The sequence below is a fragment of the Orycteropus afer genome, unplaced genomic scaffold, assembly GCF_000298275.1.
Source record: "Orycteropus afer afer isolate SDZICR_OR568_19922 unplaced genomic scaffold, OryAfe1.0 scaffold00031, whole genome shotgun sequence".
NCBI classification, from domain to species: Eukaryota; Metazoa; Chordata; class Mammalia; order Tubulidentata; family Orycteropodidae; genus Orycteropus; species Orycteropus afer.
In genome coordinates this window covers 12,828,035-12,841,343 of record NW_006921618.1, presented here as the reverse complement: position 1 = coordinate 12,841,343, position 13,309 = coordinate 12,828,035, and the positions used below count along the sequence as shown (strand labels likewise).

At 44.3% G+C, this 13,309-nt stretch overlaps 1 protein-coding gene and 1 pseudogene across 1 annotated transcript; one reads left to right on the top strand and one right to left on the bottom strand.

The window, feature by feature from the left end:
• Positions 1–2,145: 2,145 nt before the first annotated feature.
• On the top strand, positions 2,146–5,964 carry STMN1 (stathmin 1). Its single transcript, XM_007935754.2, has 4 exons — positions 2,146–2,235; positions 2,735–2,907; positions 5,311–5,502; positions 5,893–5,964. Exons 1-4 carry the CDS (start codon positions 2,223–2,225, stop codon positions 5,962–5,964), a joined length of 450 nt encoding a protein of 149 aa, XP_007933945.1. The 5' UTR covers positions 2,146–2,222.
• A 6,313-nt stretch (positions 5,965–12,277) lies between these two features.
• Positions 12,278–12,827, bottom strand: LOC103192716 (annotated as a pseudogene).
• Positions 12,828–13,309: the final 482 nt, after the last annotated feature.

Here is a 13,309-nt window from a genome sequence, read left to right as displayed (position 1 = left end):
ACAAGGGCTCGGGAGTCTTAAGCAGTGGCGGGGTGGGGAGCCAGAGGGAGGACTACTGTCCAAGTATAGCCCTTGGGGCAATGCAAAGCACGTGGCTCTACAGAGGCGGAGTCCAGGCTGCCCCCATCTGAAAGGTAGGAAGACAATCCCCCCGCCCCGCCCCGTCCTGCCCTTTTCCTAGGGATGGGAGAGCTAGTTCGGACCCAGTCTAGGGCCATGGCAACGCCCTCTTCCAGAGCGAAACCAACAGCCCTAACCCTTTGTTCATACCTGGGGAGACACCCCCCCCACCAAGCAGCCCCCACCCCTCGCATTGTCTTCCAGCCCCCCTCAGCCTGAACTACATTTCCCGAGGTGCTCCGGGGTCCCAGGGGGCGGGGCCCCACTTGGGTTGTACTTGGGAGGGGCCGGCACGTGCCGCTCCTCTCAGCCAATGCAGAGTCCTGTGGGGAGGTCACGTGCCGCTGTTTGGCGCTTTTGTGCGCGCCCGGGTCTGCTGGTGTTCAGAGTGTGGCCAGGCGGCTCGGACCGAGCAGGTGGGTCCTGGGCTCTCAGGAGGAGGAAAGGCGAGGGCAGCGCTAGGGACGGAGCTGGCAGGAGGGTCCGGGCCTTGACAGCGGCCCCATGCTGGAGGGCAGCAGGCGGGGCCTCAGGCCCAAGAGGGCTTAACGGGCGGGGGTCGCTGCGCTTTGTGTGTGGCTCGGGCGGAGCATCGGCTTTGTCCTGGTTCCCTGGGGGCGCGGCCAGCTAGACGAGCTCAGGGCGGCAGCCGTGGGGTGCTGTTGAGGAGACAATAGGGGGCGTGGGCCCTCGTCGTCTCCTCGGTCTCTGTGGGTGCGGTCTCTCCGGGGACCCCTTTGTCTGAAGGGGCGGAGTGGCCCCCAGGGAGAAGGCTTTAGGGCCAGGTTGCGGGTGGCTAGGACTGAGCCCGTACCCCGTAGCCGTCGTCACTCTCTTTCCATGACTGAGAGGCCGCGCCTTGGGGGCTAAGAGAGCACTCCTGGCCTCGCGGTGGGGGGCGTGGACAGCTTGAGTATGGACAGTTTGGGGGTGGGGACGACAGAAGGAAGTAAGGAGGCTGCTCCGAGGGAGGGGTCGTCCCGGGCCCGCTACTCCCGTTGAGCTGCGGCGGGGGCGCCCCAGAGGTGGTTTTGGCGGGAGTTGAGGGGGGGCGTCATCGCGGGGGCGAGCCCTGGAAGGGCGGAGTTGCCTGGATAGGACCGTTAGCTCCTCCCATCCCTCCCCTTCCCACGCGCGCGCGCTCCGGGGTGCAGAGAGTTCGGGGAGATTCGAAAAGGCGCGGGGAGGAAGGGGGTGGGGTCAGGCGCCTGAGCTCAGGGCACGTTCTGATTGGCTGGGGGTGGCTTGCCCGTTTTTCCTCGCCCGGACCAGGGCCACGCCCATCCTGGGGCAGGTGGTGCGTCTACTGCTTTACCCGTTTGACGATTTCTCTGCCCAGATTTTAATCTCAAGCAGTTGAGAACCTATATTCTTACCATTTTGGCGCAAGCCTGAAATCCATAAGAATCCTGTCCATAAAAAAAATTAACAAGGGATGTGGGGTTTTTCAAATATAACCTAAAACCTAAAGGTTTATAAAGCTAATTAATTACTGCCTGCTGTTGGGTAAGGACTTTAAACCCTACAAACAATAGAAGTCGAACATTATTGGTTAATATTAGCTTGGGCGTTTTGTTTTACACTATGGCAGACAGACAAAGCAAGGGTGGGTATTTCATTTGCACAATGAATTGTAGACGGTGTTAAGATGGCTCCGGTCTCACTGTTACATGTTGAGTCTGGATTATTTTCTCACTATTTGGAAAAAAATTTTCAGAGTTTATTGGAAAAAATCTTTTAACCTTGTGGCTTAACCTCGTCTAATTTTAAAAATCCAGGAGTTGTTTTATGAATTCATAAGCTCAGCTAACTTGCTTTTTTTCAACCAATGTTAGAAAAAAACATTGTTCAGATTTCCAAATATGTTTCAGTATTTTATAGATCCTGATGATTTTCTTTTCTGGTTAATGATGTTGTATTTAATTCCATGGTAGTGATTTTTCTGACATTGATTTATGTGGATGTGATTTGAGGTTCCTTTGTATTGATGACACATAGAAATGCAAAGAAATTGATGGCATACTTTTGAAAACCATTTTCAGGGCTTTCCTTACCAGTGGATTGCATAGAATACACTGCCAGTCTCTTGTCTTCTATTCACCATGGCTTCTTCTGGTAGGTAATATATTTGGAAAAGCTAAAATTGTGACGGGCTTACAGTTTTAGAATAGCAGATGGCTCAGGTTTTAAAACCTTTAGTTTGGCACTTGTGTTTTGATCTTATCCAAAAACCTATTTTATGAGTAGGAGAGTAGAAAAGAAAAAACCCAAGACGGGTATGTATGTATGTATTGACAACATGTAATTTTTTCATTCTTAGACTTACTTGGCTTGGGCTAAAGCAAAACTGGAGTTTTGCACAAGAATTCCTTTTGTTTATATGTGAAAGTGATTGTTAAATACCGATGTCACAGAATGATAATTATTAATCTAAAAATGCTGAGCTTTGTTTTTCTGGGAAATGGTCTTCAGATAATAATGTCTTGCCTGCTAACGCAGCTGCAGCCCTAATTCTATTCATTAATTTGATTTGGTTTTTAGAAAATTATAGAACAATTAATAGAATAAGAGAAGCCCGTTTTTCTGAATGCATTATAAATATGGTCAACTCCAGATATCCAGGTGAAAGAACTGGAGAAGCGGGCCTCAGGCCAAGCCTTTGAGCTGATACTCAGCCCTCGTTCAAAAGAATCTGTCCCAGAATTCCCCCTTTCTCCTCCAAAGAAGAAGGATCTTTCCCTGGAGGAAATTCAGAAGAAATTAGAAGCTGCAGAAGAAAGACGCAAGGTAAACATCACAATTCAGAGAAAACAGGTTATTTATTAATGTAATATAGCAAATCGCTTTTATCTCCACACAGGACAAAAATGGAATTGTAGCTCCAAAACCAAAAAACCAAACCCATTGCTGTCAACTCTGTTTCAACTCATAGTGACCCTGTAGGACAGAGTACAGCTGCCACATAAGGTTTCCAAGGCTACAAATCTTTACAGAAGCAGACTATTCCATCTTTCTCCTTTGGAGCAGCTTTTAGGTTCAAACTGCTGACCTTTCACTATGATTATAACTGTATGAAAATTACGTATGCTGATGCTGGAAAAAAAATACCAGCCATTATTTATTGAACTTCTATTAAGTAGCAGCTCCTTTATTGACACTTTTCTCTTTTAACACGGGGACCCTGCAAGGTGGATGTTGGCTAGGGTACAGAGACTACAAAACAGTCTCATGATTGAATGTGACCTCATTTTCCCAGTCATCCAACTAGTATGTTGGAACCAGCATTAAAGCCCAGATCTTTCTTAAACCAGAACTCATGCTGCTCATGCTTTCTGTGTAAAAAATAGAATAAATGTTGGCAGGATGATTTCCTTTTCCTTTTGGTTCCTTGTGCCTTCATGGTTTTTGTTTAATTTTTTTAGGGTTATCCAATAAACATTTTAAATTGCTAATAATGCGATTATGTTGTTTAACTAGTATTGTGGCAGTTTTTTCTAAACAATTAGCCAGTTTTAAGAAAAATTCAGCAGAAGATCAATAAATATAATGTGCTTGTTGTGGGAAAATTGAGAAACAGCAAGTTATAAATAGGAAATTAAATGTATTCATAATCCTACTTCCCAGAAATAACTACTGTTAACATTTTGATGTATTTCCTTATATTGACTAAGAACGTTACCTAAATTTATCAGTTAGATCCTCTTCCTAACAACCCTGATTAAAAGTTGAGGAGAAAAGGGTAAGTGACCTGCCTGAGACCACACAACTAAGATTTGAAGTTTAGTACATTTCACTAGGCTCTCATGCACACACACACACACAGACATACACGCATGTATAACCAGTTGCTGTCTGAGACTCATCTGTATCAGTAGAGCTGTCCCATAGGGATTTCATTGGCTGATTTTCAAAACTAAATTGCCAGGCTTTCCTTCTAAAGTGCCTCTGGGTGGATTTGCACCTCCACCCTTTTGGTTAGCAGCCATGTTTATTAATTGCACCACCTAGGCACTCCATATACCTCTATCACTCACTCGCTGCCATGGAGTCGATATCAACTCATAGCGACCCCTCCTTGGGTTTCCGAGGCAGTATCACTACGGAAGTAGATTGCCCCATCTTCCTTCTGAGAAGTGGCTGGTGGGTTTGAACCACCAGCCTCCTGGTTAGCAGTCATATGCCTCAGGCACTATGCCACCAGAACTCTTTACACATATATAGGCCCCTTTTTAAGCTACCGTAGCAAGGTAGCAAGTGTACCTTTCAGTGCCATATATTGTGTGATATGCACCGACCCACCATCGACACTAATCCTCAGTAAGAATGGCAGTGTTTATACTGGCACATTGTCTCCTGCTTGCTCTCCTGTATAGTTTGAGTTCATAGCATATGATGAAGAGATGTAACCACAGGCTAGACAGAGGGGACTTTTGTTTAGGAATTAGCTTTGGCCATGTTGGCATTAGCCTGTGCTATACATAATAATTGGCTAAATATCGTGGAACTCTTATCATGACTAGGATTTTGTGGAAGAGAATTAAGAGAACCAATGGCAGTTGTAGCAGATGCTCTGTTGTAGTTATCCTGGAATTCAATGCTTCCAAACACGTCTGAATCTGTTTAGTAACAATCTATTCTGAGTCTCTGTTGAAGGAGGCACACCGTGGTACCAGAGTGCCAATGCACTGGAAGTTGGTGCATCTTCACTAGATAAAAGCTAACAAGCCTTTCTGTGGAAAAACTCCCACTGGTACTTAAATAGTAATCTGAAGGCTTTAGTCTTAAATTTTTTATCATTCATGTAAGTTGTTTCTTTTTTTCAATCAATATGGCTTTTTTTTTTTTTTTTTAAATACCTACATTTCTTTTGGTAGCCTTTGAAATTACGTACTAAAATTATTTATGCTAAAGCTCTATTCCTAAGTGCCTGTCACTCAAATCATTTTGATACCATTGAATAGTAAATATCTGTGGACAGTTTTTCAAAGTAAATACAAACACTAGAAGAGAATTGATTTTCACAGTATTTTATGACAGGAATAATTCAAGTCCTGGCTTAAGAATTATTTAAAGGGACTTTATTTTCTACCTCTTTTCAGCACCCCCAATAAATAATTCCTGTTGTAATTTTAACTAATGCTAAGTACACTTCAGAGACCGTACCTAGCCTGTTACAAACTCTTTTCCCAGTCCCATGAAGCTGAGGTCTTGAAGCAGCTTGCTGAGAAACGAGAGCACGAGAAAGAAGTGCTTCAGAAAGCCATAGAAGAGAACAACAACTTCAGTAAAATGGCAGAAGAGAAACTGACCCACAAAATGGAAGCCAACAAAGAGAACCGAGAGGCACAAATGGCTGCCAAACTTGAGCGTTTGCGAGAAAAGGTTGGCTTTCCATCCTTGCTTTATAGAGAGGTTAAGGGCTTCAAGGTCGGTGAAGTGGCTTGAACTAATTCCCTTGATAAAAGATGTTGGTGTCTTTTTATCAGTTGCGGGTTTGACACTTAAAATGAGAGGGTCTTATTTTAAAATAAAATGGGAATATTCAATAATTTCTAATACAGTTTTGTGTTCCTTGAAAGAGCAGTAGTGGAAAGTTTAGTCGTTAGGTTCAACAGGTGACCCAGGGGCCTTGAAGATGTCTTAGAATTCTAATTATGTGATTCCCAATGGGCTCGAGTAGCTATGTTCCGAGGCTTTGTCGGGCCTCTTCTAAAGGGCCGTCACTTGGCAGGCGTTTTTATTTGATTATACTTATGTACGTTTTCTTTACAGGACAAGCACGTTGAAGAAGTGCGGAAGAACAAAGAATCCAAAGATCCTGCTGATGAGACTGAAGCTGACTAATTTGTTCTGAGAACTGACTTTCTCCCCCTCCCCTTCCTAAATATCCAAAGACTGTACTGGCCAGTGTCATTTTATTTTTTCCCTCCTGACAAATATTCTAGAAGCTGATGTAGGACTGTATAGGTAGATCCAGACTGTATGATGTTGTTTTAGGGGCTAAAGGGGAGAAACTGAAAGTGTTTTACTCTTTTTCTAAAGTGTTGAAGTCTTTCTAATGTAGCTATTTTTCTTGTTGCATCTTTTCTACTTCAGTACACCTGGTGTACTGGGTTAATGGCTAGTACTGTATTGGCTCTGTGGAAACATGTTTGTGAAAAGAGTATGTAGTGGCTTCTTTCAAAATTGTTAGGTACTGAATATCTGTTCACATTGAAATCCCAGTTCTGTCCCAATTTTACCAGATGCTACTGTACTTGAATGGTTAATAAAGCTGCACAGTGCTGTTGGTGGCAGTGACTTCTTTCTGTTCAGGTAATTACCAAGCTATAGAGACCCTCCTGATCTGTATTTGTTTTAGTTGGAGCCTCTGGGCTGGTGGAAATACCCAGCATACACATTGCTGCAAATTCTCAGCCCTCGAGTTTCTTGCCTCCAGAGTTGTTTGCATTGTCTTCTTCCACAATCATCACTTTGTTTTGATGCCTTGGCCCAGATCAGCTGTTACTATATTCTTTCAGATGTTTGTTTGCAAACAAGCATTTTTTTGTTCCCGTGTCCCTGTTAAAAAGCAGATAAAGGTACAAATGGTGTTTCTGAAAAACAGTTTAGAGGAAATCTCAAGATCTTCCTTACAGATATTTGACGATTCATTTGCTTTTTGTTACAAGTTGATAATAGGTTCATCCTAGTATGTCCCTGTCACAGAAGCTGTGACTTAAGAATCAAAATATTAATAAAACTTCCTGTGCTGCTCTAGCAGCTCCTTTAGAATCATTAAAAGAAAGCTTATTTTCCAGAGTAGCATTTGACTTGGGCGATTAAAGTTGGCAGTTACTTCAATTTATATAGAGACTCTAATATTCACCCTTGTCAGAGCATTGCGTCTAGGTTTAGGGAAAGCCTTTGGCAGCTTTCCTCTGCTATTTGGGAAATAGCCTTAATTATAGAAGATCGTCTGCTTCTTAGACATCTGTGAAAGCTCTCGGCAGCCAAGCACTGTCGGTGCTTGCATGGTGGCTGCTGATTGTGCAGTGGGGTCTGCACAGTGCTGATCCTCCCCTGCAGCTCTGCCTTTAGCTGGTTTGGGGTTTAGTGAAGATTGTTTATGAGGATGATAATAGCCTACATCATTAGTAATAAGTGCATTTGGGGTGCATGTGTGTGTGTGTGTGTGTGTGTGTGTGTGGAGAGAACGAGCAAGCACTTAGGGCAGTGTCTGGTCTGTATTTAGCACTATAAATACAGTAAATAATGACTACTATTTTCAACAGAGGCTAGTAAGTGATTTGTTTATCCTCTAGAGTTGGAAATAATTATGCAGCTTTTGTGTGTCTTGAAATGACTTCTAAATTTATTTAGACCAAGATAATTGTAGGAGTTCTGAAAAAGCTTAAGTTAAACAGTATGGCCATGTAGGTCAAATAGAAATAAGATGAATATTGTTTAGAATAAACAAAAGGTCCAGGCAATAGGACAAGATGAAGGTTTGTGTGTAGAGACTGGACATTTTTCATCCTGGGACCCTCGGTCTCTGACACAGGGTAGATGTTAGAGATACACGTGGTGAGATGGTACCTACTGGTAATCTTCAGAACACCAGTTCTGAATACATAGTAAAGATGATCTTAAGAGAAATTTATGGTAATGACACTAGGTGGCCTATAGATGGCAGTACACTTATGTAGGACATGTAGGGAAAGAGGAACTGGGAGCTAAAGAAAGGGAGTTGGTTCAAACATGCCCAGCAGTGCTTTGGAAGAAAGCCTGGTGATCTGCTTCAGAAAGGTCACAGCCCGGAAAACCCTGTGGAGGGCGGTTCTGTCCCGTGAGTCGGAACTGACTTGATGTCAACTGGTTTGATTTTTCAGTGTGTGTGTGGAGGTGCTGGTTAGGGAACGGAATAGTTCAGGAAGAAGCAGGAAAGGGTCAAAATGGGCCTGAGGTAGGACTCCCCAGTTACAACCAGCCCCATGAAGGAGATGCATCTTAACCCACAAAATCAGAAGCCCTTTGTGTTTAATCTCTGATCTTTGGAGAAGCACTTGGTCCAGGGCCTCACTTTTCTCATAGGTAAAATGAGAAGATTGGGCTAGTTCCCTTAAGTAATTTCTACTCCAAAATTCTTTGCGTACAACTTGGAGGGAGGGAGGAATGGGGGGTAGCCCTGAGCTTCTGGTGAGTGTCCATTTGCGTGCTTTCACAGGCTTAGGTGTTCTGGCCACCCTCCTGGGAGTGCTTCTGTCATAGGCAAGTTTTGAAAGGCCTGGGGACTGTCACCAAGGAACAGAAACTCCATTACCTTTGTTTTGAGTGGAAATGAGGCTTGTCCCTTCTTCAGGCTTTTCCACGATTGATTGGCCCCATTAGAAAAAAGGTTTGAGGGCTACACCTTAAACCAAACCAAATCTGCTTCCACTGAGACAATTATGACTCATAGTGACCCTGTAGGACAGAGTCAAACTGCCCCATAGGGTCTCTAAGGGTGTAAATCTTTCCAGAAGCAGATTGCCTCATATTTCTCCCATGGAGCAGCTGGTGGGTTCCAACTGCAGACGTTTTGGCTAACAGCTGAATGCTTTAACCACTGCACCACCAGAGCTCCTGTGAGGACTGCAGGAGGTCCTTAAGTCAACATTTAACAAGCCTCTTTAATGGGCTTACAAAGGGCTATATGCCAAGGATGAAAAGAACGTGAAATTGGGTCCCAGAACATCATGTGCTTACTCAGGAAGGAAAGAGGTTAGAGAACCTCTGTCCGAGAGTTGGGTTCCCAAGCACGAATATATGTGAGATTGCAGCATGCATGGAGGACCCCCCATAGTTACTCATGGGAGGCTCTGTAATAAAAGTCCCCTCTCCATTTCCTTTATCCTAAGCAGTGGAGACCTTTAGAAGACTTTTGGTTGGGGTGGCTGGTGAATGAAGCCATTTTAAGGAAGGGAAAATGAAGGCAAGTGTGTGGTAGATTGGCTGGAAAAAATGCTAGAGACCACAGTGGGAGACTGTTGGAGCAGACAGGGCTGAGGTGGTGATGGCCTGAGCCAGAGGAGAGCGTTGTGCTTTGGAGGGACAGATGTGCTGGACACTGCACTGGAGAACTAAAACTGTAGTCCAACTAAAGCTGTTGAATGTGAGAAATGGGAGAAGAAATAAGCGATACCATAGTTGACTGGGGAAATGATGACATCACTGATTAGAACTACTGTTTATTGAGCACTTTTAGGTCCAGGACCAACACATGAGGTAGGTGGGATCATCATCTCCATGTTACAGAGAGAGAACAGGTTTAGAGAGGTTCTGTAATTTGCCCAAAGTCTAAGCTAGTTGGTTCTAACCCAGGCAGTCTTACTCCAGGCCCTGCATAGGGAAGACGACTGCTCTGGCAGTTCAGTGTCTCCTCTATTGTTCTAAACAATTCTCTGTCCCAAACCTGCACACCAGACTCTTCAAACAAGTTGAAGCCCTAAATTCAGCCAGTGCCACCCTTTTTAAAAAGGCATTAGTGACCATCTGTTATTTCGGCATGCTGTTGGGTAGAGGTGTCATCCCTTACCCTCTTCATAAACGTGTTCTTTCTACTTCATTTATTATTATTCTGGAGGGGAGTTTCAATTTCCAGTGATGTTTTAGCACCTCGTGGAAATCTGTGCTCCCAGATAACCATAATAAGCCTCACTGATAATCCAGCAAGGAATTCTGGTGGCGTAGGAGGACCTAAGGCATTTGAATGCTAACCAGAAAGTTGGTTCAAACCCACCAACTACTCTGGAAGGAAGACTGGGCAATCTACTTCTGTAAAGATATACCACCTTGGAAACCCAAAGGGGGTCGCTATGAGTCGGAATCAACGTGATGGCATGAGTTTTGGTTTGAGTTAATCCAGTTGGGATCATCACTGTTAAGCATTGCTCCTCAATTATTCAGCATTCCCACAGTTAAGATGACATGATGGCCCGGTTCCTTATAGAGGAACTCATCCCTTTGTGAGAGGTTGGATTAGGTGTCCTGGAAGTCCTCTTTCTAAGGTCTTATGATTCTGGGTCTTCTCTACCTGGTTAGATTGGAGACACTTTGAGATGAAGGACTATGCCTTGGACACTGAGGAGTCTCCCACTGAACTAAACTTCCGGGACCCAGAAACCTTGTTGGTGAACCAAGCCCTCAGTCTCCCGCCGTCTGCCTCCTCCCTCTTAGCCCAGGTCAAATGGAAGGTCCAAAAGTGACCCTGTAGCTGAGGCTTCTGCCAGCTGATACTCTGTGTGTACAAAGCCCGAGGAGGCTTTCTGATTTCTCATGCATCCACTTAAAGAAATCTGTTGTAGGAATTGATGAGGCCCAAAATACTTCAGCTTCAGGTGGAGGGGCTCTGGCTGGGAGCTGGAAAGGCCTGGCTTTTTCCCAGGGAGAGGTGGTAGTGGTTGGTGAACAAAGCCACCAAGGAATAGGCAGTAGAGGCAGAGGTGGGATGAACTGATGGAAGAGAGGATCCTATAGGGGATTTGCTGCCCTTAGCTCCAGAGACCCCACCAGCCTTGGCTGCTGAAATGGATCCAGAGGAAGAAGAAATGGGGGAAATTAGTCAGCCGGCCCATCACTGCCATCTCAGCAGAATGATGGTTGAAAGGAGAGAGCCTCTGCAACTGCAAACAGCTTCCGGGCCTGGCTTCTGACCCCCGAGACCTCTTACTCCCCTGACTGACAAAAAGCCCCAGTATTTGCTGGGATGGGGAGAAGATTGGTGGTAGCTCCCCAAGCTAAGCCTAGATTCCCCTCTTACGTGCTCTCACAGCTTTCAGTACTTAATCAAAAACAAGCCAAAGCTATTGCCATAGAGTCAGTTGCGACTCACGGCAACCCTACGTGTGCAGATTAGAATGGCACTATAGCATTTTCTTGGCTATAATCTACAGAAACAGATTGCCAGGCCTTTCTTCCATTGTGCCACTGGGTGTTTGAACCAGCAACCTTTATGTTGGTACATACACAAGGGTTGGTGTCACCTAGTGTGGTAACTCATGGTTTCACCCCTCCATGTACCACCTCCATGCCAGGCCATACATAATCCTTAGTAATGTTAATTAACAATTTTAATCATAGAATAATGTGATAAATATAGTAGTTGTTGTTATGTGCCATCAAGTTGGACCCAACTCATCACGACCCCTCCTTGGGTCTCCGAGGCGATATCACTATGGAAGTAGTTTGCCCAACCTTCCTTCCGAGGAGTGGCTGGTGGGTTTGAAAAATATAGTAGTAAATTGCTTAAATGTAATATTTCTAAGATTATATGAGTATTAACAACAAATAGTTTTGTAAAATCTTTCTACATTGAATTACAACATTATTAGTAACTGAATGGAAGACATTTTATTTTTCTCCTTTTCCTTTAGTCCTTCATTCTCAAAAAAAGTTATTAATACAACAAATTTACAAATACTACTTACCACACTATCATAGCTGAAACACCAGAAAAACTGATAAAATCAGCAACTGTAAAACACTGGCAGCAGGAAAAACAGCAGCATGTGATTACAGCACTTGAGGACAAAACCACACATGTGATTCAGAAGGTCACTGTGACTGGGTGAAAATGACAACTCTGACCAGAAGGCATTGGAAAGTTCAAAAGGTAAATCAACATAGAATTTGCATAGTGGCTAAGGCACTTGACTGCTAACCAGAAGGCTGGCGGTTCAAACCCACCAGCCACTCCTCGGAAGGAAGGTTGGGCAATCTACTTCCGTAGTGATACTGCCTCGGAAACCCAAGGAGGGGTCGCTATGAGTCGGGGCCGACTCGACGGCACATAACAACAACAACAACTACAGGGATATTTTTATTTAAAAAATAATAAATTTCTGCTGAAACTGCACAAAAATTTTGTACACAGTTACTTTGATGTCCCTTCTCTCAGAGTGTCACCAGGTGTGATCTGCATGTCCCCCCATGCCCCTGATGACACCAGTGGCTTGATAGTTGAGTGCAAGCTGTTTGCACCAGCTAGGGATCTTCTCGGTGCTTAAGAGTAGCTGACCAAAATAACCACACCCACTGCCATTGAGTCAATTCCAACTCATCGCAACGCCATAGGACAGAGCAGAGCTGCCCCAGAGGGTTTCTTTTCTTTTTATTTGTGTTTTATTTTATGCTAAATTTACTCCTGAGCCATAAGTTTCTGTTTCTTCGGTTTCTTCTGGGATGTCTTTTTCTTTTGTGCAACCTCCTCTTCTGGTTTAGGGACAATTTGTTCCTGTTCAGTCAGGATCACCTCAGTGTGGCAGGGAGCGCTCATGTACAAGTTAATCCGACCATGAGCTCTGTGTGATGGCCATCTTGGGGGCTTTGTTCGCCTGGATGTGCTCAGTGGCTAGAACATCTACACCTAAACCCTGAAGTTCAGCATTACTTTGTGCACTTTTAAGCATGTATAGCAAAACTTCAGCACTCTTTTTGGGCCGCCAACCCTGTGTCCAACCCCAGTGTTTGGCCTAAGCATACCTATCCACTCCACAGTTGTAACAAAGGAATGGCATATATTGCCTCTGCAAAGTGACATATTTCAAAGACTTGGTAGCTTTTCAGATATGCATACGGTTGACAGCCTGGGCAGTTTCACGGCTGTTCTTAAAATGGACCTGAAGATTTGAACCTCTTGATTTGCACGATTTTGTGGGGTTTTCTGGGTCAAGTGAATAGTGAACCATTTTGCAAGATCACCTCAGATCACTTGCAGGAAGAGCCCACAGGGTTTCCAAGGCTGTAAATCTTCCCAGAAGCAGACTGCCTCAGCTTTCTCCCAGAGCAGCTGCTGGGTTTGAACGACCAAGGTTTTGGTTCACAGCTGAAGGCTTTACCCACTGTACCACCAGCTAATAGTTACTTGCATTATCTCAGTGAAGCCTAAGAACAACTTTATGAGAGTATCATGCCCATTTCACAAAGTTTGCGAAATGAGGCAATTGAAGATTAGATTAGATGATTTGCCTAAGAAGACATAACTAGCAAGTTGTGAAGTCAGAAGTCACACCTGAATTTTTAACCCCCACCTCTTCACGTTATCACTTTATCACAGTTGATATTATTATCATCTGTCTCACCCGTTAGATGCCAGGGTTCTTGAGAGCAAGATTGCATATGGAACATGCTCCACTGGACTCCAGTCCCATGCCTGGCACATGATGGGAGA

Bases quoted from the DNA above. Each gene is read 5' to 3' on its own strand.
- STMN1 (XM_007935754.2), top strand. The intron at 2,908-5,310 runs GTAAACATCACA...CTCTTTTCCCAG, and splicing joins CTGCAGAAGAAAGACGCAAG to TCCCATGAAGCTGAGGTCTT. The intron at 5,503-5,892 runs GTTGGCTTTCCA...TTTTCTTTACAG, and splicing joins TTGAGCGTTTGCGAGAAAAG to GACAAGCACGTTGAAGAAGT.